We start from the raw sequence: 27,539 nt of genomic DNA, 5'->3' as shown, positions 1-27,539 counted from the left end.
AGCGGTATTATACTATGTGGAGTTTTCTTTGAGGTGATATAACAAAGAAGAGTTCTCCTTGGGAGAAAACCTATACTGTTGATGTGCTTTAAGAGGTGGGGGGCGACCCGGGAACGGTCAAGGCTTATACTGACCTGTGAGGTCAGTGGATGCGGTGATTGGCACACAAAGGGTGCTGGTAGTGGTCTATCCCTATGTGGTGAAGCATTAAATCTGCAAAGCCTTCAATAGGATTGGAAGTGGAATTGAGACCCTGATGGATGTTTCAAGGGACTATAGAACTGTCATTTAATGTGTTTTGCACAGAGACATTTAATATTAATTGTTTTCTTGTTATTTCTACACCGTGAGCGCCACCTCTTGGAAATACTTATTAAAGGATAAACCGCTTGTTCGCCAGAAAAGTAAACCTTAGTATTATTCCAGATATGCAAATGGCCACTTAGAGCAGCATTTCTTACCAAACTGCCAATTTCAGCAAAAATCTGACTGCAGTATTAAAGTGAAGGTCAGCCAGATTGCCAATTTGGAGGCATAGAATGTTGCTGGCTGCATATTGTTCATACTGTGAACACACTGTTCACTTGTTTGCTGCAGTTCACCACTTAAAAAGCAGCAGTACACGGCGGCTGGAATGTGCTCAGACTGCTCAAACTGCCAGCGTCCCAGAGGGTGCAGTCTAGGCTAAAGAGGACGAGTCCTGCAATGGGAAGTTGGTTCAGAATATAAGGGGAGTTGGAAAGCTAAGGATGCACTACAGGAGGCCCAACTAAACAGGCACTTGCTACCGGAGACACTGGAAACCTAGACACAGTACTCTGGTTCCTACACAGTTAACACCCACTACTGGGAACTTTGGAAACCTGGTTGCAAAGTACAGTACTGGGATCCCTACAAAGCTGGCAGCAACTACCAGGGGAGCTGTAAAGCTAATGTAAGTTACAGGTGACATTAAAAGTTGGGGATGCAATTCTGGTATATAGGGTTGGCCATTGGAAAGCTGGTACAAAGTACATCAGGCACTAGGAAACTGGGACTCACTGGAGGCATTACAAAGCTGCTGTAAGCTGAACTACACAAAAGTAGCATTTTAATGGTGTGGTGATCTTGGTGGCAATTTTGTCAGTTACATAACAGAAGATTAGTGTCACCTATGGGGGACATGTATAAAATGAGAAATAGAGGGGCAACCTGAAGAGGACTTCGCAAAAGTACATCAAAGGCTACCCTTAACCCCCCAGCACAACTGTAAAGATGAAGAACATTCTACTACTTCCCTGTAATCCCAGGCCAGGAAAGTAAACAGCTCGGAAATCTTTCAAATGTATTTATTTTTAGTTTAATCTTGAGCACTTAGCATTACACTTAGGGCTTGGCCCAACTTCAAGCGCAGCGAATCTAAGTGCACAAGCATATCAGAGTATTAGTTGCACACCATCCTGGAGTTCAAGGTGCAGGACCATAACGACAATATAGAAAAATCTAAAGGGTTCGCACACTTTATAAAGGTTCAACGTGGTTTATTCACATAACACACAATATGTTCTTTCCTGTCACTAACTGCAGTTTCCTTTGTCAAGGTATGTAACAGAAGGCACATGCTTCACAAAGGGTACTCTGTGACCCCAAAAGGTTGTTGGTGACTGAAATGAACATATCGTGTGTTAGGTTAAAAATCACGTTGAACCTTCATAGAGTGTGCGGACCCTTTGGATTTTTCTATAAGTCCACAAGCACACACTGACTTCTGAAAGGACTATGATCACTAAATTACATTTGAATCGCAAAGGTGCCCCTATTCCTTCTCAAAAATAAATTTAAAAAACTAAACAAAAACACACCGGAGCTAGTGTTCTACATTTTGGTTTGACATGTATTGTCACACAGGCAACTCCTACACTAGTGATGTAATTGTTAGTGTGGCTAGCAACACTGCTGACTTTCAACCAGTATGGGGAGCTACAGGTTATCCAATGTAGGCAATACTATGAGAGCAATGGAGCGCATGTTGAAAAGCAGAAGGTTGCTCTGCTAAAGTCTCAAAATATTAGATGTGTTGGCTGCCCAGCCTGCTGTGACGCCTTCAGCCCATGCAGAAAATCTGTATCAACTTTACACAGTACACATCAGCCAACTGGAAGCCAATGGGAGGCACTGTTTATTAGTTAAAGACGCTGCCTTTGACATAGGAGACCAAGGTTCAAATCCTGACCGAAGCCAGTACTTACTGTATTTAGTATGGAGTCCTAGGGCGAGACTCAATTATGCTGCATGGTGGCCTACTGAGCACTTTGAGTCTGACGGGAGAAAAAGCGCTATGCAAGTGTTAAAATTCAATTTAATTATTACACCAAAGTGTAGCTTTTAAACCACACCTTCAGGAATGATTAAGAAATGGTGCTAGACAGGTACTTGCCCTTCTATCCAAGATCCGCTTCTTGCGTAGTGTGGCTGGCTCCAGTGTAATACGACCCCTGAGGAACAGCTCAATTAAAATGCCTCCACGTAGTCCAGATGATATGCAGTCATTCCAGAATGACGTGTATCCCTGCGTAAAGACAAGATTAATTTTAGCATTACATTACAAAACTTGTCAGTGGTAAAATAATAATGTGTATTGTTCTGTAATATCAGATCTGTGTTCTTCCGGTCTACCAGATGTGTGGTAGACCGGAAGAGCGGTTTCTATTATTTACGGTAGTTAAATGCAGACCACTACCTTAAAGTATATGGAAAAATTCGAGCATCATTTGCACATCTGCTCCCCACACTTCAGGTAAATAGCTAGTTGTCCACATAAAGATCAACTTTTTTTGTGTACTCACTTCCGTTTCTTTGCTGAGTAACTAACTGTGTCTATGTTGCAGCAAAAATTGGAAAGAATTTTGACTAGTCCATCTTCTCCTAGGAGATTCTTTATTGTCAAGAGCACTTACTGAACAATTGTTCAGTGGTGTAGCCGGCAAGATAATGCACAGTGAGTAAGACGGCCAGCCGGCATCTTAGCAAAGATCCTTTTTCAAGGATTGTTTTTGTAGAAACTTAAGGAATTACCGAGAATTCCATATGAGGAAAAGGACTAGTCAAAAATAGTGATGATGGTTATCTGCTAATTATGATCTCGTTAAATTTTGCGTACATTTTTTTACATTTTTTACAATGACAGCCTTAATTACAATTTGGAAACAATTGCTTTTGTGTAATCTATTCATAATTTTGCGTAACTTTGTGCCAAATTTAGCGACTTATAGCAAAGCCCCCATACATGTTTTTGTCACCAAAATTTCTGCTTATGTTAAAGAGAACCAGAGACGTTTGAAAAAAGCTTTTATACATACCTGGGGCTTCCTCCAGCCCCATAAGCCTGGATTGCTCCCACACCGCCGTCCTCCGCTGCCTCTATCCGCCGGTACCAGGTCCCGTACTTTCGGCCAGTCGACGCAAGCGCAGTGCATCACTGCCGGCGGACGCGGCCATTGGTACGCAAGAGCAGGGACTCCCTCCATATCCTTACGCATGTGCCGCTATACTATGCAGGCGCATGCGTAAGGATATGGAGGGAGTCCATGCTCTTTCGTAAAATTGGCCGCGTCTGCCGGAAGTGACGGAACACGGTAGCGGCGATAGAGGCAGCAGAGGACGGCGGCGTGGGAGCGATCCAGGCTTATGGGGGATGGAGGAAGCCCCAGATATGTATAAAAGCTTTTTCATTTTTACCCAGGCTTTGTCTCTGGTTCCCTTTAAGGGGAATAGTGGCAACAAGCCAATTTCAAAAATGCCTTGTAGATTTTAAAATGGTTTTTAAAGAGACTCAGACCTGAATAATTCTACAAGATATATACATACCCAGGGGCTTCCTCCAGCCTCATGCACACGGATCGCTCCCACGCCGCCGTCCTCAGCCTTCTCCATCTTCTGTAACTTCGGCCAGTTTTACGCATGCGCAGTGACTCAGTCTGGCTCTCCGGCGCCTGCCTTACACATGTGCCTGCGCAGTACGGAGGGAGCGCACTGAGCTTGCTTACACTGGCCCCCGAATGGCAGAAGTTACGGGACCCGGTGTAGAAGACTGAGAAGGCGGAGGACGGCGGCGTGGGAGCGATCCGTACGGATGGGGCTGGAGGAAGCCCCAGGTATGTATAAATCTTGTATAATTATTCGGCTCTGCTTCTCATTGAACTTAGAAAAATTAGTTTAAAAAGAAAAAAAAAAATTCCTTTGCATTTTTTTCAAAAACTACAAGGGCTGCTTGAAAAATAATTTTTTTGACTTATTTCCACTAATCTCCCTAACATATGTAGCAACTTTAGTGATGAAAGCATGTATGGGTAACGTCGGCACATTAAAAACGTGAGAATGCAAAATTACAGTTGCTGATTATTTTTACATATAAAAATAAATTATGATTTTTCCTGAAATTTTGCATATTGTGCTCATCACTAGTGAAAAAAAACGGTCAGATTTTTACCACCTTCAGTGACAGCAACATAGGAAAAAAATGATTTATAGTACATTTTTAAACAGAAAAAGAATTCAGCACATCAAAAGTACTGAAAATAGATCAGTGAGGTAACTGATCACCTGAGATGATTGTGACACAGGTTACACCAAACAATAGAAGAATTGCTGCCAGGCAGCTTGGATAACTGGACAATGCAAATAACTGTGTCAATTGTGCTATTCACGAGTGCCAAGCCAGGCAGGCTTCTCTAAGCTGTCCCGGATGTGATGTTACATCATGTACTAAGCAAACACCCAGCACACCTGCGTCATCCTCTGACCCAGACTCTGCACAACTGCTTTGTACAGCTCTGGTCAAGAGGGTAAACACAATCATCTAATGCAGAGAATAATGTGTGTCCCCCCCCCCCCCCAAAAAAAATGGCAGAGCTTGCAGTGTGTCTGTGCTACCTCACAAGCATATACACAGACAGTAATGAAGTACAGGGGATCTAGGTGGTTCTAGCTTTACTCTTATGCTTGGCGTATACATATCGCTGTTTCAGGACAATTCAAGTCACTTAAAGGGATACTGTAGGGGGGGTCGGGGGAAAATGAGTTGAAGTTACCCGGGGCTTCTAATGGTCCCCCGCAGACATCCTGTGCCCGCGCAGCCGCTCACTGATGCTCCGGCCCCGCCTCCAGTTCACTTCTGGAATTTCTGACTTTAAAGTCAGAAAACCACTGCGCCTGCATTGCCGTGTCCTCGCTTCCCCTGATGGCACCAGGAGCATACTGTGCAGACCAAAGACCATACTGGACTTGTGCAATACACTCCTGGTGACATCAGTGGGAGCGAGGACACGGCAATGCAGGCGCAGTGGTTTTCTGACTTTAAAGTCAGAAATTCCAGAAGTGAACTGGAGGCGGGGCCAGAGCATTGATGAGTGGCTGCGCGGGCACAAAATGTCTGCGGGGGACCATTAGAAGCCCCGGGTAAGTTCAACTCATTTTCTCCCGACCCCCCTACAGTATCCCTTTAAATCAAATCTGCTGAACCTTTATTGGCCTAGCCTATCCGATCAATTCATTTTCCCTCAATTCTGGGCAGTTAACTGATCAAAAGGTTGGCTGGACGTGTTTGACATTCTCAGTGTTAATCGGTGGGGAACGGGTTGGCACATTGTGTTGCACTGCATCAAGTTGTACAATGCCTACGGTTTGATCGATGCTCAGTAGATTTCTACACAAATCTTTTGAGACTTACAAAGAGACTTTAACGCAGGACTGAGCTTCATGCGGGTGAGTGTATGGAAGAGCAGCGGATTCCAAAGACGGATGGGCACCGCACGATGGGAGACACGGGACGGGTAATGAATAAACGCCCACACGGGTTACAGTGACTGTGATTTCATCCTGTTTGTCCATCGTCCTGACATCACTCACTTTTACCCCCGCACACCCAATCGACCACAACGGCCCCACATCTTGCAGTATGTTTGATCAAGATATGCGACCAATTTCGGCCAGAATTGATTAGCCATGCTCTTGGCAGCACTGATTTTCATCCGATTCAATAATTATTGACAAAATAATTATCGATAAAACATTTTTAAAGCAATTTAAAGGCCACTTCCGGTTTTCTACCCGGATATCCGAATCCGCCGGATACTAGGGTCAGATATCAGATTCGGATTGGGAAATTTTGAACTCTGATATCCGACCCGGATCGGATAGCTGGGTATCCGGATCTGAATCTGATCCGGATTTTGAAAAGGGGTATCCGAGCAACACTGATGTTTACAGCATTTACTGCATCTGTGGCTGTATGAAAAATGTACCTTTGCTTAGTACGGTAATTCTTCATGAATCACAATTTTTTTTTTTTAATTCACAAAACAGTGTCCCTCTTCTCTATTTTAACATGTACTGGGGTAAAATTAGGCTCTTTTCCCACTTAAATGGAGGAACGGAAATCTTTTTGCGTTCTCTGCTCCACAGTGAACGGCTCCTATTTTATAAATAAGAGTCATTCACACTTGTCACGCTGCAACAGATCTGCAGGATCCAATGCAGTACCTTCTGTGCAGTCCGCGATAATCCTGGGCATGCTATATGGGGGAGCGCATTTGAACAGGCTACAGCCGGACCATCGGCTCACATGGTCCGGAACAAGTGGGAACGCAGCCTTAGTTTCAAAATCTTTTATTGGGCCCAAGGGCCAGGTATGCATAAGAAAAGTTACAGACATTGAAACATGGCTACCCAACATGGGCGCCATATATCATAATTACACATAAAGAGGGAACGCAGCCTTACAAAAGGACAGAGAACTAAAGTTGTCCAGGGTGTCTTTTTTTTTTTTTTTTTTTAAAGTGTCTGGCATCAGGTGACAAAAGTTTAGCAGACTAGTTTGAGTCAAATCAGAATGTAGGAAAGACTGCAGGAAAGTTAGTGAACTACAGGATATAGGCCATCGCAGTTAATTCATAACTTACAGAAATAACCTAAACCTATAAGAAAACATAACTAAATTACACAACTGCTAGTTTACCAAGTTACCATTCAGTAACTCTTCATGTCCATGTGATGAAATAAGGGGGCGAGCAGGGTTCTATCCCAGAGGAAATAGCTCCCTTTTTCTCTTTTAGAAAAAATAAACAAAAAAAAAGTGCCCATAAGTTACTCAAACTGATCTGTTTGATCGACCATTTGACATTAACATTTTATTAGATTGGAGGAGAACTGATTATGTTCCATTCTGCTCGTTTGATGGAAATTAGCCAGTATCTGGGCGAATCAACCAGTTTACAATCGACCGATATTTTCCATCCTACCCAATCGAGTAAAAGGAATCGGCTACTGTTCTCACGATTTTGAACAACACAGAATCGATTTTCGGTTTCAGAGCATGGAGACACAACATCGTTCAGCTCGATTAGTGAAGGAGAATCTTATAGGCCCTCACTTGCAGTGTGTGGGCAACTAGTCAATTGCTTAAATCGCTCAATATGGGAAATCAAGCAATGTATGGGCACCTTTAGGCTTGGCATACATGCGTCGATCATTGCCTGTGATGCCATGGTGATTGATCCCTCCCCAATTGTTAGAATTCAGCAGAACTCTATCAGGCATTGATCAAATCGCACAACACTATGCGGCCATCCATCTCACACGGTTTCATTTAAAGTGGACCTGAACTCTTGCACAGGACAGAAGGAAAACGCAGAGAAATGCACCCTGTATGTATTTAGTGAGTTCAGCCTGTCTAATCCCCCCCTCATTTGTGTCTAATCACAAGCTGTAATTTCATCTCTCCCCTGTGTCACCTGACTGCCACAGCAGATAAGCTCATTTGAAAGCACAGGATGTTAATATGTCTGCTTCCATGAAAGCAGGAAGTAGACACTGCAGATTTACGGTAGGATGTGCATCAGCTGTAACAAAGAAATGTTTCATAACCTATTCGAAGGTTATTATGCTGTTGCATTTTTTTTTAGAGCAGAGAGGAAGTTTTGAATTCAGGTCCACATCCACAAAATAAAAAAAAAATAAAATAAAAAAAGCATCATTACAGTCATTTAAAATAATGTTCTATCAACCACCCTGGCGTTCTATTGAGATCGCCAGGGCGGCTGCTGGAGGGTTTTTTTTAAATTAAAAAAAACTATTTCATGCAGCCAACTGAAAGTTGGCTGCATGAAAGCCCACTAGAGGGCGCTCCGGAGGCGTTCTTCCGATCGCCTCCGGCAAGCATAAGTAACAAGGAAGGCTGCAATGAGCAGCCTTCCTTGTTTGGCTTTCCTCGTCGCCATGGCGACGAGCGGAGTGACGTCATGGACGTCCTGACGTCAGCCGCCTCCGATCCAGCCCTTAGCGCTGGTCGGAACTATTTGTTCCGGCTGCGCAGGGCTCGGGCGGCTGAGGGGACCTTCTTTCGCCGCTGCTCGCGGCGGATCGCCGCAGAGCGGCGGCGATCAGGCTGCACACGCGGCTGGCAAAGTGCCGGCTGCGTGTGCTGCTTTTTATTTGAACAAAATCGGCCCAGCAGGGCCTGAGCGGCACCCTCTGGCGGTAATGGACGAGCTGAGCTCGTCCATACCGCTAAGATGGTTAAATGATGATCATGATGATGATGATGATGATGATGATGATGTGTCCGACTCGGCAATTCTATGGGTTAGCTCTCCATGCTGTCCGATCTTGTACCGTTTCTGCCAGTTGCCTTAAGCTCAATCCTGTGTCAGCTTTTATGGTATCAAGCCAACGCGTTACCTGGCGGCCTTGTTGTCTTTTGCCACTGATCAATTCTAGCATTAGGTCTTTCTCTAAGGAATTTGATTGCATCTTGTGGCCGAAATATGCGAGTCTGAGTCTGGTAATCTTGCCTTCCAGTGACATGTCTGGTCTTATACGTTCCAATACTTCTTTGTTCGTCATTCTTGCTGTCCATGGAATGCGAGGCAACCATCGCCAGCACCACAACTCGAAAGAGTCGATTTTTCTTCTATCTGCTTTTCTTAGGGTCCAAATTTCGCAGCCATACATGGTTATGGGGGAAACAATGGCATGAATCAGTCTACATTTGGTCCTAATGCTAATGTCTTTGCTTTTCCATACTTTGTTCATGCTTACCATCGCGTTTCTGCCCAGGGTTATCCGACGTTTTATTTCATGACTACAATCACTATTTCGATCGATCTGAGAGCCGAGAAAGGTGAATTCCTGCACACACTCAATATTTTCATTGTCAACTGCTATCTTGATATTGCTGTCATCTACTATTGTCATAATCTTGGTCTTTTTGATATTCAGGTGGAGGCTGAATTCTATTAAATGCTTATAAACAATTGCCTAAAGGAGGCATTTGAATAATAACAAGAATATCTCCAAAATTTCTGGTAAAATTTAAATACTAAATACTTGAACAGTAAATGTACACATATGTGTTAAGCACTTATTCCAATGACTCTATAAGACACACACCTTCTTGGAATTAATTTATTATCCAAGTTCAGAGTACAGCTTGCAAATGTGTCCTTCATGCTGTACACACCCCTGTGATGCACAGTGCAGCTATTCTCTGCATACAGGCAGGTACGTAGGTGGCAACTTGTGGTTCTTTGAAGATGACCGACCGTGAAACTCACATCCAGCTTCTACACAGGTGCAGAAAAGCACCTGCCTGGAAGCTTGAAGAAAACATGGTGAAATTTAAATACGCCCTTTCATTTGCATAATAATGCAAGCTGCACCAGTCATCTCTTGCTCTTTAGCTGACAGTAGGGCAGTTGTGTTGTGCTTTATAAAGACCTGAGCAGTGAGCACACTGATGCATTTCTGAGCTGATTTCAGCAACGTGTTTCAGTGTGCGATATGCAAGGTCAGACAGCACTGATGGGCACACTTGTGCAAAAGTCCGTTCTGACAAAGCATCGCTGCGTGCATTTCTGTGCATAGCACGGTGCAGTCTCATTCAATGTAACTGAATGGGGTCAGTGCTACAACGCACGTGCCATGCTGCAGAGAGATGGTGTCCTCAGGCCCAGGGCTGTGGAGTCGGTACAACAATCCACCGACTCCGACTCCTCTAATTTGCATATTACAATCTTGTTGATTGAAAGTATGTAACATGAAATTTGTCTCTTAACTGCCAACGCTTAGGAATTTTAAAAGACAACTGAAGTGAGAAGGATATGTAGACGGTCATATTTATTCCCTTTAGTCATAGACTAAAACTAGTCCTTGGTAAGAGTACTTGTAAAAGGTACAGACTGGAACAAAGAACATCTATCAGGCCCTAGGCAATGTAACTGTGGGTACATGTAAGAATGGTGTGCAGGTACTCTGCAGGGGAATGAGGAAATACCTACTCTATTACACATTCTTCATGCACAATCTGAACATGGATCAGGCCCTAGGCAATGTGACTGTGTGTACATGTAAGGCCCAGTGCACACCAAAACCGCTAGCAGATCGTCAAAACGCTAGTGGTTTTGGGGGCAGAGAGCCGATATTTGCTGGGTGCACACCGAGCGGATTTTGTATGTGATCCGCCGGCCGCATCCGCGTGGCTAATGTATCTCTATGGGCTGGTGCACACCGGCGGTTTGAGGTTTTAAGCAAACCGCAAATGTGCAGCAAGAGGCACGTTTGCGGCTTGCTAAAAACCTCAAACCGCCGGTGTGCACCAGCCCATAGAGATACATTAGCCACGCGGATTTTCAAGCGGATGAGGTAGGCGGATCCGCCCAGTGTGCACTGGGCCTCAGAGTGATGTGCAGGTACTCTGCAGGAGAATGAGGCGATTCTTCTTCATGTACAATCTGAACCAGGTTTATGGGTGAAAGACAACACCTCTGTGTTCAATGTGCTCAACATTCTCAGTGGATTCTCTGCAGCTCTGTGGGGAGCGCATATGTAGAGTATAGTACTAATGTGTAACAAAGTAAACCTGAGACAGATGGAATTAAAGTTTTATACATACCTGGGGATTCCTCCAGCCCCCTTCAGGCTAATCAGTCCCTCCCTGTCCTCCGCCACCTGGATCTTCTGCTATGAGTCCAGGTACTTGAGCCAGTCTGGCGTATTGGGTATGCACACACTCCGTCGCCGGGTGCGTACTACACCTGCATAGCACTATTGCGCAGGTGCAGAATGCTCCTGGCTGTAGGAATGGCACGTGACCGGACTGCTCTGCCTGGCTGAATTACCGGGACTCCTAGCAAAAGATTCAGGTGGTGGAGGAGGACAGCAAAGGACTTATTGGCTTGAAGGGGGCTGGAGGAAGCCCCAGGTATGTATAAAACTTTTCTTTTTCATCCGTCTCAGGTACCGTTTAATTCGTAGTCACCAAACCAAATTTTAACAACATATCAAATTATTTGATTTCGGGAGCAAAGAGTGCATACATTTGCATAAATCAGCATCAGCGCAGAATTATTTCCATCTCATTGACCATCTATATTAGTAACACGGCTACACATCAGGCTTTATTCTTAAAGAGGAACTGTAACATAAAAAGATCCCCTGGGGGGTACTCACCTCGGGTGGGGGAAGCCTCCGGATCCTAATGAGGCTTCCCACGCCGTCCTCCATCCGTCAGGGGTCTCGCTGCAGCCCTCCGTGGAGTCCGGGCAGCGGCGACGTCAATATTTACCTTCCTGGCTCCTGCGCAGGCGCTCTGACGGCTGTCGGCTCCGAACTACACGGAAATACCCGATCGCCGTCGGGTCCGCTCTACTGCGCAGGTGCAAGTTTCCTGCGCCTGCGCAGTAGAGCGGACCCGAATGAGATCGGGTATTTCCGTGTAGTTCGGAATGGAAAGCCGCCACAGCGCCCCCGCTGGAGCCAGCAAAGGTAAATATTGAAATGACAGTCGGCACAGTCGCCGGCTGTTCGGAGGGCTGCGGAGAGACCCCCGTGGGACAGAGGACGGCGTGGGAAGCCTCATTAGGATCCGGAGGCTTCCCCCACCCGAGGTGAGTACCCCCCAGGGGATCTTTTGAATGTTACAGAGTCTCTTTAACATTATCATATTTTCTATTTTAATTACAGTTTAAATTCATTAGGAGTCGGAGTATTCTTTCCCGACTCCAGGCACCCAAAATTGCTCCAACTCCGACTCCACAGCCCTGCTCAGGCCCACAACATATAAAAGCTCATCCATATAGCAGCTCTGCAGATCTGTTCAGATATTGCTCAATCTCTCAGGTTGCGGCCATTCTCCTGGTGAAGTACGCTGTGAATGATTCAGAAACCTCTTTTCTCAAACTAATGCAAGTTTCCCGGCAGCCCTTTCAAAGTTGCAGGTATATAAATGCCATGTCAATTGAATGCACACTGAGGCAAACACGAATATCGGTCAAAATACCATAATGGATATACTATTGTCTTTGCGACAGAGTTGTTGGCGCTTTTCATATAGCTGGGCTATCTTTCTCTGCTCACCAATGCCTATCCCTAACCCCCTCTCCTAACATAGCTTAAAGCAGAATTGTCAGCCATAAAATCAAATTCCATTTACCAATTTAGGCCCGGTTCACATTAGCGGCTGCTATCCGGAATCGCCGTGCCGGAGCCGGACCGCATGCGGACCGGACGAAACGGACGCACGGCATAGCAATGAAAGTCTATGCGACCGTTCACATGCGTCCGTTTCGTCCGGACCGGAGCCGGACCGGATCCGGACTCCGGCGTCCGTTCCAACATGCGCTATTTTTTGGTCCGGCTGGTCCGGCTGACGTATCCGGACCGGAGCCGGAATGTTGCATCCGGCCAATGGAAACCAATGAGAACCGGAGAGCGCACAACACACTGGCTATAAAAACCGGATGTTGTACCACACTTCCTATGCTGACTCTATGGTATGGTGGCCATTTTGGATGGGGACCACATGGCACCAGCGTTCACAGAGTGGAGCAGCAGTGACTTCATGCTGGAGCTCTTTGGCAGCAATATGGAGCAGGATCTGTCTGATAGCGAGGGGGTGAGGCCCTACACATCAGAAGACCTCATCCTACAGGTGCAGCAGGTACCAGCCCTGTGGGACAAGGGGGATGCGGACCACAGCAACATCAAAAAATGCAGAGGCCTGTGGAAAAAAATTGCCAAGCTGTATGTGGAGGACTTTGAGAACTTGAGCAAGAGACAGCAAGGCACAGAGGGTATGTTGACTAGAAGTTTTTTGGGGGGGGCTTGTGGTTTAAGCTTGTGATGTATTCAACTTTTGCTATGGATTTGTGTCACCCACGTGTTGCCCACCCACCCGTGGCCCACCCACCTGTTCCCCACCCACCTGTACCCCACCTGTGATGTATCCCACCCACCTGTGATGTATCACACCCACCTGTACCCCACCTGTGATGTATCCCACCTGTGATGTATCCCACCCACCAGTACCCCACCTGTGATGTATCCCACCCACCTCTACCCCACCTGTGATGTATCCCACCCACCTGTACCCCACCTGTGATGTATCCCACCTGTGATGTATCCCACCCACCTGTACCCCACCTGTGCTGTATCCCACCCACCTGTGATGTATCCCACCCACCTGTACCCCACCTGTGATGTATCCCACCTGTGATGTATCCCACCCACCAGTACCCCACCTGTGATGTATCCCACCCACCTCTACCCCACCTGTGATGTATCCCACCCACCTGTACCCCACCTGTGATGTATCCCACCTGTGATGTATCCCACCTGTGATGTATCCCACCCACCTGTACCCCACCTGTGATGTATCCCACCCACCTGTACCCCACCTGTGATGTATCCCACCCACCTGTACCCCACCTGTGATGTATCCCACCTGTGATGTATCCCACCCACCAGTACCCCACCTGTGATGTATCCCACCCACCTCTACCCCACCTGTGATGTATCCCACCCACCTGTACCCCACCTGTGATGTATCCCACCCACCTCTACCCCACCTGTGATGTATCCCACCCACCTCTACCCCACCTGTGATGTATCCCACCCACCTCTACCCCACCTGTGATGTATCCCACCTGTGATGTATCCCACCCACCTGTACCCCACCTGTGCTGTATCCCACCCACCTGTGATGTATCCCACCCACCTGTGATGTATCCCACCCACCTGTGATGTATCCCACCCACCTGTGATGTATCCCACCCACCTGCGATGTACCCCACCTGTGCACATAAAACATACACAATGACCAATTATTATACATCAATTTATTGTAAAAAATTAATACATTTAAAATCACTCAAACTTGAAACTCCAAAATAAACACATTTCAACAAAACATATTAAAAACCAAACATTCACCCTCGTCCAGGTGGTGTGGTAAAATAAAGTCTCAGTTGGTCCCTGTTCCGCAGTGACACTACCCTTGGCCTGGTTGCATACCTCCGCAGGGGCAATAGTGGAAGCACATTCGGGGGTTCCGGAGTCTCTCTTTCCTCCTGCCGCACAAAGTTGTGGAGGATGCATGCTGCCTTCACCACGACAACTGCGTTGCCCGGTTTGAGCAGCATGGGCGTGTGGAACACCCTCCACTTTGACACCAGGATCCCAAATGTGCACTCCACCATTCTCCTTGCACGGCTCAACCGAGCATTGAAGTGTAGCTGGCTGGCATCAAGTCCCCTGTCTGGGTACGGACGCATTACATGGTCGGACAGGGCGAAGGCCTCGTCCCCCACAAACACATAGGGGTAGGCCGGTGCCCTTGTCCCAGGCCAGGGTCTGTCACGGGGGAGACGCAGTCTGCCTTCCTCCATCAGCCGGCAAAGGGTCGTACGCTGGAAAATTCCAGAGTCATTGGAACTACCGTACGACCCCACATCCACGTACACAAACTTGTAGTCCGCATCTGCCACTGCCATTAGAACAATGCTGAAGTATTTTTTATAGTTGAAATAATGGCTGCCACTCCCCACGGGTTTCTGAATCCGGATGTGTTTCCCATCCAGTGCGCCAACACAATTAGGAAACTTGCACTCGGTCCAGAAGCCCTGGGCGATCTCCTCCCATTTCGTGGTGTCCGGCACAGGCATGTATCTGGCCCTCAGTCGCGTCCAAAGGATCCTCGAAGTCCTCACGACGATGCCTGCCACCGTGCTCTTCCCAATACGAAATGTGACATGTAGCGATGTATATGTTTGTCCAGTTGCGATGTACCTACAAGAGAAATAATCGAAATCAATTTTTCATGTCGTTACAGGAGAAAGGTACAAGACAAGGTAGCGCAATATACGGGATGCATATGTAAAATGGCTACGGAAGAAAAAACTTGCCGAACGAAGTGGCAGTGGCGGGGGAAGGCGACAAAAAGACTACCAATTTGCCAAGCAATTGTCTTTCATCAATGCAAGCCTGGAACCTAGACTGTAAGTACCACTACTGTGGGCAGGAACTGAGAGCTCATTTACCATGACTTCGGCCATGTATTGCTATGGCCTCAATTCCCATGGCTAGCGAACTTTTCTCACAAGCTTTATCAAATGTTGGGTAGAAACGGGTGATAAAGTGATTGCTAGTGTTTGCTAGCTCTGTGAATTGACGCCACATGCTGTTTGGCACACCAATAAATATTTTTTTTATCTACAGGACTGAAGACAATTTGGAGCAAGAGGAACCGACCCAGGAGGCACGGTTCAGCAGTGAGGAGAGCTTGGTGGATGATGACGTCGCCGATGTAACCTATTGCCCCGAGGCGAGGAGTAGGAGGAGGGAGTCCTTAATCACAACTCCGTCCTTTGATGATGACTTGGCAGAAGAGAGCTTGGATGTTGAGGTTGCAGGACCGAGTGTGGAAGAAGCTGAACCTCCACAATCGACCGCTATGGAAGCTCCAGGGGAACAAGAACAAAGTGAGGAGCACCGAGAGACTGCAGCACAACCAGCGCGCAGGGCAACCCCGACACAGGCCAGAGGACGGGAAGATGCTGCCACACCACCAGTGAGGACCACCACACCAGTGAGGCGTCGAGGTACCCTCCCCCCAACAAGGAGAGAGACAGAGTCCGAGATGTCCGGGGCTGTCTCCGGACTTCTCGGGATTCTTCAGAGCCACCAAACTCTCATAACCCGGCAGTTGCAAGATGAGGACAGGGGCCATATCATGGAGCAGTACAAGTCCCACATCACTACACTGCAATGTGAGCTCGACGCTGTACATGGGCACTACAGGGACGAGCTTAAAATGATGCATGAGATGCACAGAGGAGAAATCGACCAACTGCGTGCGCAGCATCATCAGTCGGTGGGCCAGCTGCAGAACATGATGCAGCAAATGCATCAACAAAGCAAGGAACTACTGAAATTGCAGGCACACCCGTGTTTTCACACTGTGATGTCTCTAATACCATATCTTGAAAAGGTGCCTTCACAAAACCTGATGGCGTGCCATTCCAATTTGCTGGAGGTGATTAAACAGCACATGGACACGCCATTATTGCAACCACCAATTTTTCGACCCCCACAACCAACAGCGGTGCCCACCTGGCAATCATCACAGATGTACACCGGCTACAGAGGCAGTCAATATGGGCCACCGCTGTCAGGGTCCAGCTCATCCACGACCAGCACCCAAGAGAGTCCAGATTTCCAGGCAGCAACTCCCACCTTTTCTAGTAGTGGTGCCGATACAATTTGAAAAAAAGTCAAATTGTTCCTGGACATGCTCCTCTGAATACCTCCGATCCTCGGAGGAAGGATACCATCACAGGGCTTTTTAACTTTTGGTTTTGCTGGACTTGAACTTTAGGGCCTGGTGTCCCCGAAAGACACTACCTGGGTCACAACCTTGTGCCTGTTGCACTGCACCTGTAGTCCTGCACCTGTGCCTTTGATTCCTCTTGTTCCTTACTTTGTTGATCCTAATCACTTGCACAAGACCCTTGGAGCCATGGGTGAAGGACACCTTCACTGGTCGGTGAGAGGCCTAGCCTTTTCACTGACCTGTGTCCTTCATCCATGGCTCAGAGGGTCCTGTGCCAGTCGTTAGGTTTTAGAAGCACTAATAATTTAGGGCCTGGTGTCCCCGAAAGACACTACCTGGGTCACAACCTTGTGCCTGTTGCACTGCACCTGTAGTCCTGCACCTGTGCCTTTGATTCCTCTTGTTCCTTACTTTGTTGATCCTAATCACTTGCACAAGACCCTTGGAGCCATGGATGAAGGACACCTTGACTGGTCGGTGAGAGGCCTAGCCTTTTCACTGACCTGTGTCCTTCATCCATGGCTCAGAGGGTCATGTGCCAGTGGGTAGGTTTTTGAAGCACTTCAATTTTAGGGCCTGGTGTCCCCGAAAGACACTACCTGGGTCACAACCTTGTGCCTGTTGCACTGCACCTGTAGTCATGCACCTCTGCCATCGGTTCCTCTTGCTCCTCACTTTGTTCTTGTTCCTAACCACTTGCACAAGACCCTTGGAGCCATGGATGAAGGACACCTTGACTGGTCGGTGAGAGGCCTAGCCTTTTCACTGACCTGTGTCCTTCATCCATGGCTCAGAGGGTCATGTGCCAGTGGGTAGGTTTTTGAAGCACTTCAATTTTAGGGCCTGGTGTCCCCGAAAGACACTACCTGGGTCACAACCTTGTGCCTGTTGCACTGCACCTGTAGTCATGCACCTCTGCCATCGGTTCCTCTTGCTCCTCACTTTGTTCTTGTTCCTAACCACTTGCACAAGACCCTTGGAGCCATGGATGAAGGACACCTTGACTGGTCGGTGAGAGGCCTAGCCTTTTCACTGACCTGTGTCCTTCATCCATGGCTCAGAGGGTCATGTGCCAGTGGGTAGGTTTTTGAAGCACTTCAATTTTAGGGCCTGGTGTCCCCGAAAGACACTACCTGGGTCACAACCTTGTGCCTGTTGCACTGCACCTGTAGTCATGCACCACTGCCATCGGTTCCTCTTGCTCCTCACTTTGTTCTTGTTCCTAACCACTTGCACAAGACCCTTGGAGCCATGGATGAAGGACACCTTGACTGGTCGGTGAGAGGCCTAGCCTTTTCACTGACCTGTGTCCTTCATCCATGGCTCAGAGGGTCATGTGCCAGTGGGTAGGCTTTTGAAGCACTTCAATTTTAGGGCCTGGTGTCCCCGAAAGACACTACCTGGGTCACAACCTTGTGCCTGTTGCACTGCACCTGTAGTCATGCACCTCTGCCATCGGTTCCTCTTGCTCCTCACTTTGTTCTTGTTCCTAACCACTTGCACAAGACCCTTGGAGCCATGGATGAAGGACACCTTGACTGGTCGGTGAGAGGCCTAGCCTTTTCACTGACCTGTGTCCTTCATCCATGGCTCAGAGGGTCATGTGCCAGTGGTTAGGTTTTTGAAGCACTTCAATTTTAGGGCCTGGTGTCCCCGAAAGACACTACCTGGGTCACAACCTTGTGCCTGTTGCACTGCACCTGTAGTCATGCACCTCTGCCATCGGTTCCTCTTGCTCCTCACTTTGTTCTTGTTCCTAACCACTTGCACAAGACCCTTTGAACCATGGATGAAGGACACCTTGACTGGTCGGTGAGAGGCCTAGCCTTTTCACTGACCTGTGTCCTTCATCCATGGCTCAGAGGGTCCTGTGCCAGTGGTTAGGTTTTTAAAGCACTTCAATTTTAGGGCCTGGTGTCCCCGAAAGACACTACCTGGGTCACAACCTTGTGCCTGTTGCACTGCACCTGTAGTCATGCACCTCTGCCATCGGTTCCTCTTGCTCCTCACTTTGTTCTTGTTCCTAACCACTTGCACAAGACCCTTGAAACCATGGATGAAGGACACCTACACTGGTCGGTGAGAGGCCTAGCCTTTTCACTGACCTGTGTCCTTCATCCATGGCTCAGAGGGTCCTGGGCCAGTGGTTAGGTTTTTGAAGCACTTCAATTTTAGGGCCTGGTGTCCCCGAAAGACACTTGGGCAGCTATGCCCTACAACTCTTCCAGCACAAAGTTGGTGGTTGGTGTTCCTTAAAACTGACCGGGCTATTCCATAGATATGTTATTTTTTTGTCTTCCATGTTGGAAGAATGTTTCCATGTTGGAAAGTGGTTGTTTTTGCAATAAAAAAATTTGTTTTTACATACCTCAGTGTGATGAGTAGTTGTTCTTGTGGTGTGACTGCTCTCCTGAACGTGGTATCCTTCTTCCTAAGGTCATCCTTCACCATCTCCAAAAGGGTATCAAACCTGTCAGGAGATGTAAAGGAAGAAGCTGTAAAGTATGTTGTGGGACAAGGTGTTGGGTGGAGGATGGGGGAGGTGTGTTTACAGAGGTTTGGGAGTGTTGTGGAGGGTGGGGGTGTAGTGTATAGCTAGGTATACAGGGGTGTGGGGGTCAGGGTGGTGTGTTTAGCTAGGTATACAGGGATGAGGTGTTGTGGGGGTGAGGGTGGGGTGTTTAGGAATGGTGGGGGTTGGTGTATTTAGGCCTATATACTTACAGGGGAATAGACATCCGAGTGTAGCTGTAGAACTTCTGTGGGTGTCGTCTGAGGTCCCGGTAGAGGGCCTGGAACTCTCCCTTCCTCTGCCTCCTGGCTAGTAGAGGGTGCACCCACCATCTCCTGCGAGGAGCACGCCTTCTCCCCACATAGTAGTAGGTAAACAACAGGAAGGAGAGAATTCCCAGGTAATAAGCGTAAAAAATGACTGGATCCATGGTCCCAACTGCTGTCTCTGTATCCAAGGATGGTCTCCACACGTCCAGCTGTCTCCAACAATGACCCCAGAGCTTCTGCTGACCTCCCAGAACCCCAGGTATTTATACAGGTTGTTATCTCTTTAAGAATCCGGATCCGGACCGCAACCGTGTTCATACCGCACGGAAACCGTATGCAACCGGACCGGATCCGGACCGGATCCGGACAGGAACCGTACGGTTCAGGTCCGATCCGGCTCCGGTGCGGTCCGGACATCCGGTGCGGTTTTTGCAAAACCGCAAGTGTGAACGGGGCCTTACTGTTTTGCTTTTATTATGTAGTCTGCATTGCAAGCATGCCAATATAATCATAAATGTGTCTGTTGTAATGAATTTTACCTCAGTCAACCTGGCTCCTTTCTGGTACATTCCCGGGGAGAGGGAAGCTTGTTATCTCCCCTACCATATTCCTGCTCCTCACTGATTGGCTGAGGGCAGGTTAGTGTAACAGGCTTTGAAGGGAAATGCACCTCATTCCTCTGCAGAAGCTGCTGAAATGCAATCTATGCTGTGCTCACATGTGTTTACAAAGCCAGCTAGATATGACAGTTCAATTATTAAGTACAAAGCTCGATGGGGAGGTGGTCTGGCAATGCATACACCATTTCAGACAGGAGGGATAATGAAATAGAAAAAGGGAGGAAACTACACCAGGATTGGCTTCAGTCACAGGCATTAAAGATGGAAAATGCCTGGAACAGTTATATCTATTTACTATATTAGAATTCACTAAAATCAAAACGTGGACAGTACAATACATGTTGTGCAAGTAGAACAAGTATTTATCTACCTAAATATAGGGGGGGGGGGGGGGGGGGGGGGGATGTTCCTGGGATAGTATTGCTGTCCATGCTGCTTCAATATGTAACCTACCCCAATACGCACTCCCTTCCAGACACCTATATACTAAATACTACCGCCTCTACACTATCCACTAACCCTCATAATTGACACTACAGTACAGGATAAGTTGGTTGGCACCAGATGCTGGCTGTCAGCAGACACAGTGTATTTACCCCTCCTGGAGTTGTGCTCACATAAACATGTCAAACTCTGTTGCCTTTGAGAAAGCGGCAGTTGCTGCAAAAGACTGGTAGGCCGGTATCTACGCCTGTCTCTTACTTGGTATGCCTGTAATGCCTTTGTATGTACAATAAACCCTAGCAAGCAGAGCTGGTGCTCCATCTCTTCTCTTCACTACAACCTCTTAAAAGAACGGCCAACACTAAACCTAAGCTGATGCTCACTGTCCTTGTTGGCAGCTGTAACATTTGTGTGTCATCCTTCAGTTATTGTATAGATTAAAAAAAAACACCCAGAATTGACTCTACAGGAATTAAGCAGGCGAATAAAAAGATATTTTATTTGGATGCCAACAGACACTATGGGCCCATATTCAATTCACTTTTTCTCCTAGATGATATTTTCACACCTCATCAATAAAACACCTTTATTGGAAGCAGGGAAATACTGTCATTTTGACAGTACCCTTTTCACCTACTTTTTGGTACTTTTTTTTTTATTGCAGAGTGACGAAAAGTTATTTTAAAAAGATATAATTATCTCCAAGGAAAAAAAAAAGTAATTGAATAAGGGCATATAGCTTTACAGAACAGTACTGTAATAAGAGCCGTCACTGAGTTAATAGTTGGTGTGTGACACCACAAGCTACGCATGATCCTCCAGAAATGGCCAGACCTTGTTCCACTGGTTGCACTGGTGCAGCCAGTTTACAAAAGGAAGTGCAAATACTTATCTCCAAAGATAGTTTCTAGGTGACAGGCCAGCAAAAGAAGAAAAATATTTTGCACTAATATAAATCCCATTACAGACTGAAAGGCTGACAAACTACTCTAAACCATATACCGTAGTTTCTGAAAGAAGATGAACTACAGTATGACCAATCTTACATATTCCCTAACTGCACAGTATTTCTGTTCCATGCATTTAAGTGATTACCATGAAATAAATATCAAATACATCTAGAATTAAAACTGGGGTAATCTGAAGACAAGCCCATAAATATGAGAAGTGAAAACACATCCAATACTTGCTCCAAGTGTTAGAGCGCAAAGAGAGCACTTCTCTTACGTCAGACTGGCGTGACTGGCAGAAGTGATGGGACCCGGGACTGAAAAGGATGAAGATTGATAGTGGCTTGGGAGCGATCCACAGGGCTGTGGAGTCGGTCCAAAAATCCACCGACTCCGACTCCTCAGTTTAGGATTCCACCGACTCCGACTCCTCTAATTTACATATTACAATTTTGTTGATTAAAAGTATGCAACATGAAATTCGTCTCTTAACTGCCAACGCTTAGGAATTTTACAAGACAACTGAAGTGAGAAGGATATGTAGACTGCTATATTTATTCCCTTTAGACTAAAACTAGTCCTTGGTAAGAGTACTTGTAAAAGGTACAACCGGAACAAAGAACATCTATCAAGTGTGGGTGCATGTAAGAATGTGAGGAGATTGTAAACAGACAACACCTCTGTGTTCAATGTGCACAGCATTCTCAGTGGATTCCCTGCAGCTCTGTGGGGAGTGCATATGTAGAGTATAGTACTACTGTGTAACAAAGTAAACCTGAGACAGATGAAATTAAAGTTTTATACATACCTGGGGCTTCCTCCAGCCGCCTTCAGGATAATCAGTCCCTCGTTGTCCTCCTCCACCACCTGGATCTTCTGCTATGAGTCCAGGTACTTGAGCCAGTCAAGCGTAGTGCGCATGTACACACTCCGCCGCCAGGAGCATACTACACCTGTGCAGCACTATTGCGCAGGTGCAGAACGCTCCTGGCTGGAGGAGCGGCACGTGGCTGGACTGCGCTGACTGGCTGAATTACCAGGACTCATAGCAGAAGATCCGGGTGGTGGAGGACAGTGAGGGACTGATTAGCCTGAAGGGGGCTGGAGGAAGCCCCAGGTATGTATAAAACTTTACTTTTCATCCATCTAAGTTACCCTTTAATTTGTAATCACCAAACCAAATTTTAATAACATATCAAATTATTTTATTTCATCAGCAAAGGGAGTGCATACATTTGCATAAATCAGCATCAATGCAGAATTATTTCCATCTCGTTGACCATCTCTATTAGTGACACAGCTACACATCAGGCTTTATTCTTACAGCATAGATGTTATTTAGTATATATAAGAGATTCCTGTGTACACATCATATATACAGTCACAATCTGACCTTAAAAATACGGGGACTGCTTTATTGAAGCAGCACAAGTAACTAATTTTGATTGGTTTATTTCATTTTTGTGGACTAAGCACAGCTATTACTGTATATATACACATTATTTTTAATGACTATTATCTGAGAAATAGAACATTTTATCATATTTTCTATTTTAATTACAGTTACAAATTCATTAGGAGTCGGAGTCGGTGCATTTTTTCCCGACTCCGACTCCAGGCACCCAAAATTGCCCGACTCCACGACTCCGACTCCACAGCCCTGGCGATCCATGCGCATGGGGCTGGAGGGAGCCCCAGGTATGTCTAAAACTTTTAATCCAGCTCTGGTGCACTTTAACTAGATAAAATTGGTTCTGGTTTTGAAAACTCCTTATTCAATTTTCATTTCTTTCTCTACTTTTTTCTCCTTAGTGTTTTTAAAACACAGTTCAGGCCATAATGGACAAAATACAGAATAAAGGCTTGAACTGCCAACTCTTTGTCTTCATGAGGCCTGTTTCACGTGAAGAATTGGGTGCCCTATCTTCAGCATCCATAGCAATCTGTTAGTAAGTGGATCTAGTTCAGGGTCATGGTTGCAGAAAAGCTTCATAACAGCAGTAAATGACTTTAAAACACACACTTGCACATGGCAGCAGCAATCATTAATCACTTTATCCACGTCCTCTGACTTCCTCTAAACCACGAGTCAGTAGATATACGTCTTGTAGCAGAAGCAGTGCTGTGCATGATTGGGTTCGCTCCTGTGTACATTTCTGGCACTATCTGATGAGGCACTAATTGGTGAATGGAAATCCAGGATCTTCTCAAAAAATTAGCATATTGTGATAAAGTTCATTATTTTCTGTTATGTACTGATAAACATTAGACTTTCATATATTTTAGATTCAAATACACACAACTGAAGTAGTTCAAGCCTTTTATTGTTTTAATATTGATGATTTTGGCATACAGCTCATGAAAACCCAAATTTCCTATCTCAAAATATTAGCATATTTCATATATTCCGACCAATAAAAGAAAAGTGTTTTTAAAACAAAAAAAGTCAACCTTCAAATAATTATGTTCAGTTATGCACTCAATACTTGGTCGGGGATCCTTTTGCAGAAATGACTGCTTCAATGCGGCGTGGCATGGAGGCAATCAGCCTGTGGCACTGCTCAGGTGTTATGGAGGCCCAGGATGCTCCGATAGCGGCCTTAAGCTCATCCAGAGTGTTGGATCTTGCGTCTCTCAACTTTCTCTTCACTATATCCCACAGATTCTCTATGGGGTTTAGGTCAGGAGAGTTGGCAGGCCAATTGAGCACAGTAATACCATGGTCAGTAAACCATTTACCAGTGGTTTTAGCACTGTGAGCAAGTGCCAGGTCGTGCTGAAAAATGAAATCTTCATCTCCATAAAGCTTTTCAGCAGATGGAAGCATGAAGTGCTCCAAAATCTCCTGATAGCTAGCTGCATGACCCTGCCCTTGATAAAACACAGTGGACCAACACCAGCAGCTGACATGGCACTCCAGACCATCACTGACTGTGGGTACTTGACACTGGACTTCAGGCATTTTGGCATTTCCCTCTCCCCAGTCTTCCTCCAGACTCTGGCACCTTGATTTCCGAATGACATGTAAAAGTTGCTTTCATCCGAAAAAAGTAAAGTACTTTGGACCACTGAGCAACAGTCCAGTGCTGCTTCTCTGTAGCCCAGGTCAGGCGCTTCTGCCGCTGTTTCTGGTTCACAAGTGGGTTCATGCTTCCCAGGGCTGTGGAGTCGGAGTCGGAGTCGTGGAGTCGGAGTCGGGCAATTTTGGGTGCCTGGAGTCGGAGTCGGGAAAAAATGCACCGACTCCGACTCCTAATGAATTTGTAACTGTAATTAAAATAGAAAATATGATAAAATGTTCTATTTCTCAGATAATAGTCATTAAAAATAATGTATATATACAGTTATAGCTGTGCTTAGTCCACAAAAATGAAATAAACCAATCAAAATTACTTACTTATGCTGCTTCAATAAAGCAGTCCCATATTTTTAAGGTCCGATATACAGATCTGATTGTGACTGTATATATGATGTGTACACAGGAATCTCTTATATATACTAAATAACATCTATGCTGTAAGAATAAAGCCTGATGTGTAGCTGTGTCACTAGAGATGGTCACTGAGATGGAAATAATTCTGCATTGATGCTGGTTTATGCAAATGTATGCACTCCCTTTGCTGATGAAATCAAATAATTTGATATGTTGTTAAAATTTGGTTTGGTGACTACAAATTAAAGGGTACCTGAGACGGATGAAAAGTAAAGTTTTATACATACCTGGGGCTTCCTCCAGCCCCCTTCAGGCTAATCAGTGCCTCGCTGTCCTCCACCACCTGGATCTTCTGCTATGAGTCCTGGTAATTCAGCCAGTCAGCGCTGTCCGGCCGCATGCCGCTCCCACAGCAAGGGACATTATGCACCTGCGCAATAGTGCTGCACAGGTGTAGTATGCTCCTGGCGGCGGAGTGTGTGCATGCGCACTACGCCCGACTGGCTCAAGTACCTGGACTCCTAGCAGAAGATCCAGGTGGTGGAGGAGGACAACGAGGGACTGATTATCCTGAAGGCGGCTGGAGGAAGCCCCAGGTATGTATAAAAATTTAATTTCATCTGTCTCAGGTTTACTTTGTTACACAGTAGTATTATACTCTACATATGCACTCCCCACAGAGCTGCAGGGAATCCACTGAGAATGCTGTGCACATTTAACACAGAGGTGTTGTCTGTCACCCATAAACCTTGTTCAGATTGTGCATGAAGAATGTGTAATAGAGGAAGTATCTCCTCATTCCCCTGCAGAGTACCTGCACATCATTCTTACATGTACCCACACTTACATTGCCTAGGGCCTGATAGATGTTCTTTGTTCCGGTTTGTACCTTTTTACAAGTACTCTTACCAAGGACTAGTTTTAGTCTAAAGGGAATAAATATAGTAGTCTACATATCCTTCTCACTTCAGTTGTCTTGTAAAATTCCTAAGCGTTGGCAGTTAAGAGACGTATTTCATGTTACATACTTTTAATCAACAAAATTGTAATATGCAAATTAGAGGAGTCGGAGTCGAGGAGTCGGAGTCGGTGGAATCCTAAACTGAGGAGTCGGAGTCGGTGGATTTTTGGACTGACTCCACAGCCCTGATGCTTCCATCTGCTGAAAAGCTTTATGGAGATGAAGATTTCATTTTTCAGCACGACCTGGCACTTGCTCACAGTGCCAAAACCACTGGTAAATGGTTTACTGACTATGGTATTACTGTGCTCAATTGGCCTGCCAACTCCCCTGACCTGAACCCCATAGAGAATCTGTTGGATATTGTGAAGAGAAAGTTGAGAGACGCAAGACCCAACACTCTGGATGAGCTTAAAGGACTTCCGAGGCTAAATTTAATAAAATCACACTGTACCTTTTTATTATCAGAATCCACGGAGGACGTCCTGCCCGTCCTCCGCTCCGTCCCCGCCATCAATGCAGGATTTTCCGTTCCCCTATGGCTTGGCCCGACCCCACCGAACGGGTCGCATCGATTCCACCTGTAAGATGGCCGCCGCCATGCTCCGCGGCTGCGCAGTGCGCTTTGCCGCTAGCGCGACTGCGCAGCCTATTGCCCGCCTTCCGCCGCGTATTAGGTCCCGGCATGCTCCCCAAGTGTAGGGCAATAGGCTGCGCAGTCGCGCTGGCGGCAAAGCGTACTGCGCAGCCGCGGAGCATGGCGGCGGCCATCTTACAGGTGGAATCGATGCGACCCCTTCGGTGGGGGTCGGGCCAAGCCATAGGGAAACGGAAAAACCTGCATTGATGGTGGAAAGGAGCGGAGGACGGGCAGGACGTCCTCCGTGGATTATGATAATAAAAAGGTACAGTGTGATTTTATTAATTTTGGCCTCGGAAGTCCTTTAAGGCCGCTATCGAAGCATCCTTAGGCCTCCATAATACCTGAGCAGTGCCACAGGCTGATTGCCTCCATGCCACGCCGCATTGAAGCAGTCATTTCTGCAAAAAGGATTCCCGACCAAGTATTGAGTGCATAACTGAACATAATTATTTGAAGGTTGACTTTTTTTTGTTTTAAAAACACTTTTCTTTTATTGGTCGGATGAAGTATGCTAATTTTTTGAGATAGGAAATTTTGGTTTTCATGAGCTGTATGGCAAAATCATCAATATTAAAACAATAAAAGGCTTGAACTACTTCAGTTGTGTGTATTTGAATCTAAAATATATGAAAGTCTAATGTTTATCAGTACATTACAGAAAATAATGAACTTTATCAAAATATGCTAATTTTTTTTAGAAGATCCTGTATATGTTCCCTGAGCTAATGAGATTGATTTTTACTTTTAAAAATACTTTTATTTTCTCAGTTCATAGTGAAGAATACACTATGTAGCATTATTTCAGAATCAAATATCTTCACCATAAATTGTGACAGGAACATAATCCAAGTTTTGTCATCATTTTTTTAACCTTGTTTTCCCATTAAAAATAATGGAAAACAAAATTGTTCGAGGGAAAAAATGGCATACAATGAAAGCCTAGTTTGTCTTGAAAAAAACAATACATATTTCATTTCTGCATCATAAGTAGGGGTAAAGTTATTGCTGATTAAATAAGGACATGGCTAAAGTGTTAACACTGCTCTGGTCCATACGTGGGAAACA

General features: G+C 46.0%; 1 protein-coding gene across 2 annotated transcripts in view; it reads right to left on the bottom strand.

Moving 5' to 3' along the window:
* Positions 1-27,539, bottom strand: part of GOLPH3L (golgi phosphoprotein 3 like) — a 102,576-nt gene that overhangs the window by 14,330 nt on the left and 60,707 nt on the right. For both annotated transcript variants that reach the window (XM_068253252.1, XM_068253253.1), the window contains exon 3: positions 2,417-2,548. In XM_068253252.1, the coding sequence (XP_068109353.1) occupies positions 2,417-2,548 (132 nt within the window). The remainder of the gene's footprint in view (positions 1-2,416; positions 2,549-27,539) is intronic.

The sequence above is a fragment of the Hyperolius riggenbachi genome, chromosome 9, assembly GCF_040937935.1.
Source record: "Hyperolius riggenbachi isolate aHypRig1 chromosome 9, aHypRig1.pri, whole genome shotgun sequence".
Lineage (NCBI taxonomy): Eukaryota > Metazoa > Chordata > Amphibia > Anura > Hyperoliidae > Hyperolius > Hyperolius riggenbachi.
This window is presented reverse-complemented; position numbering and strand designations above follow the sequence as displayed.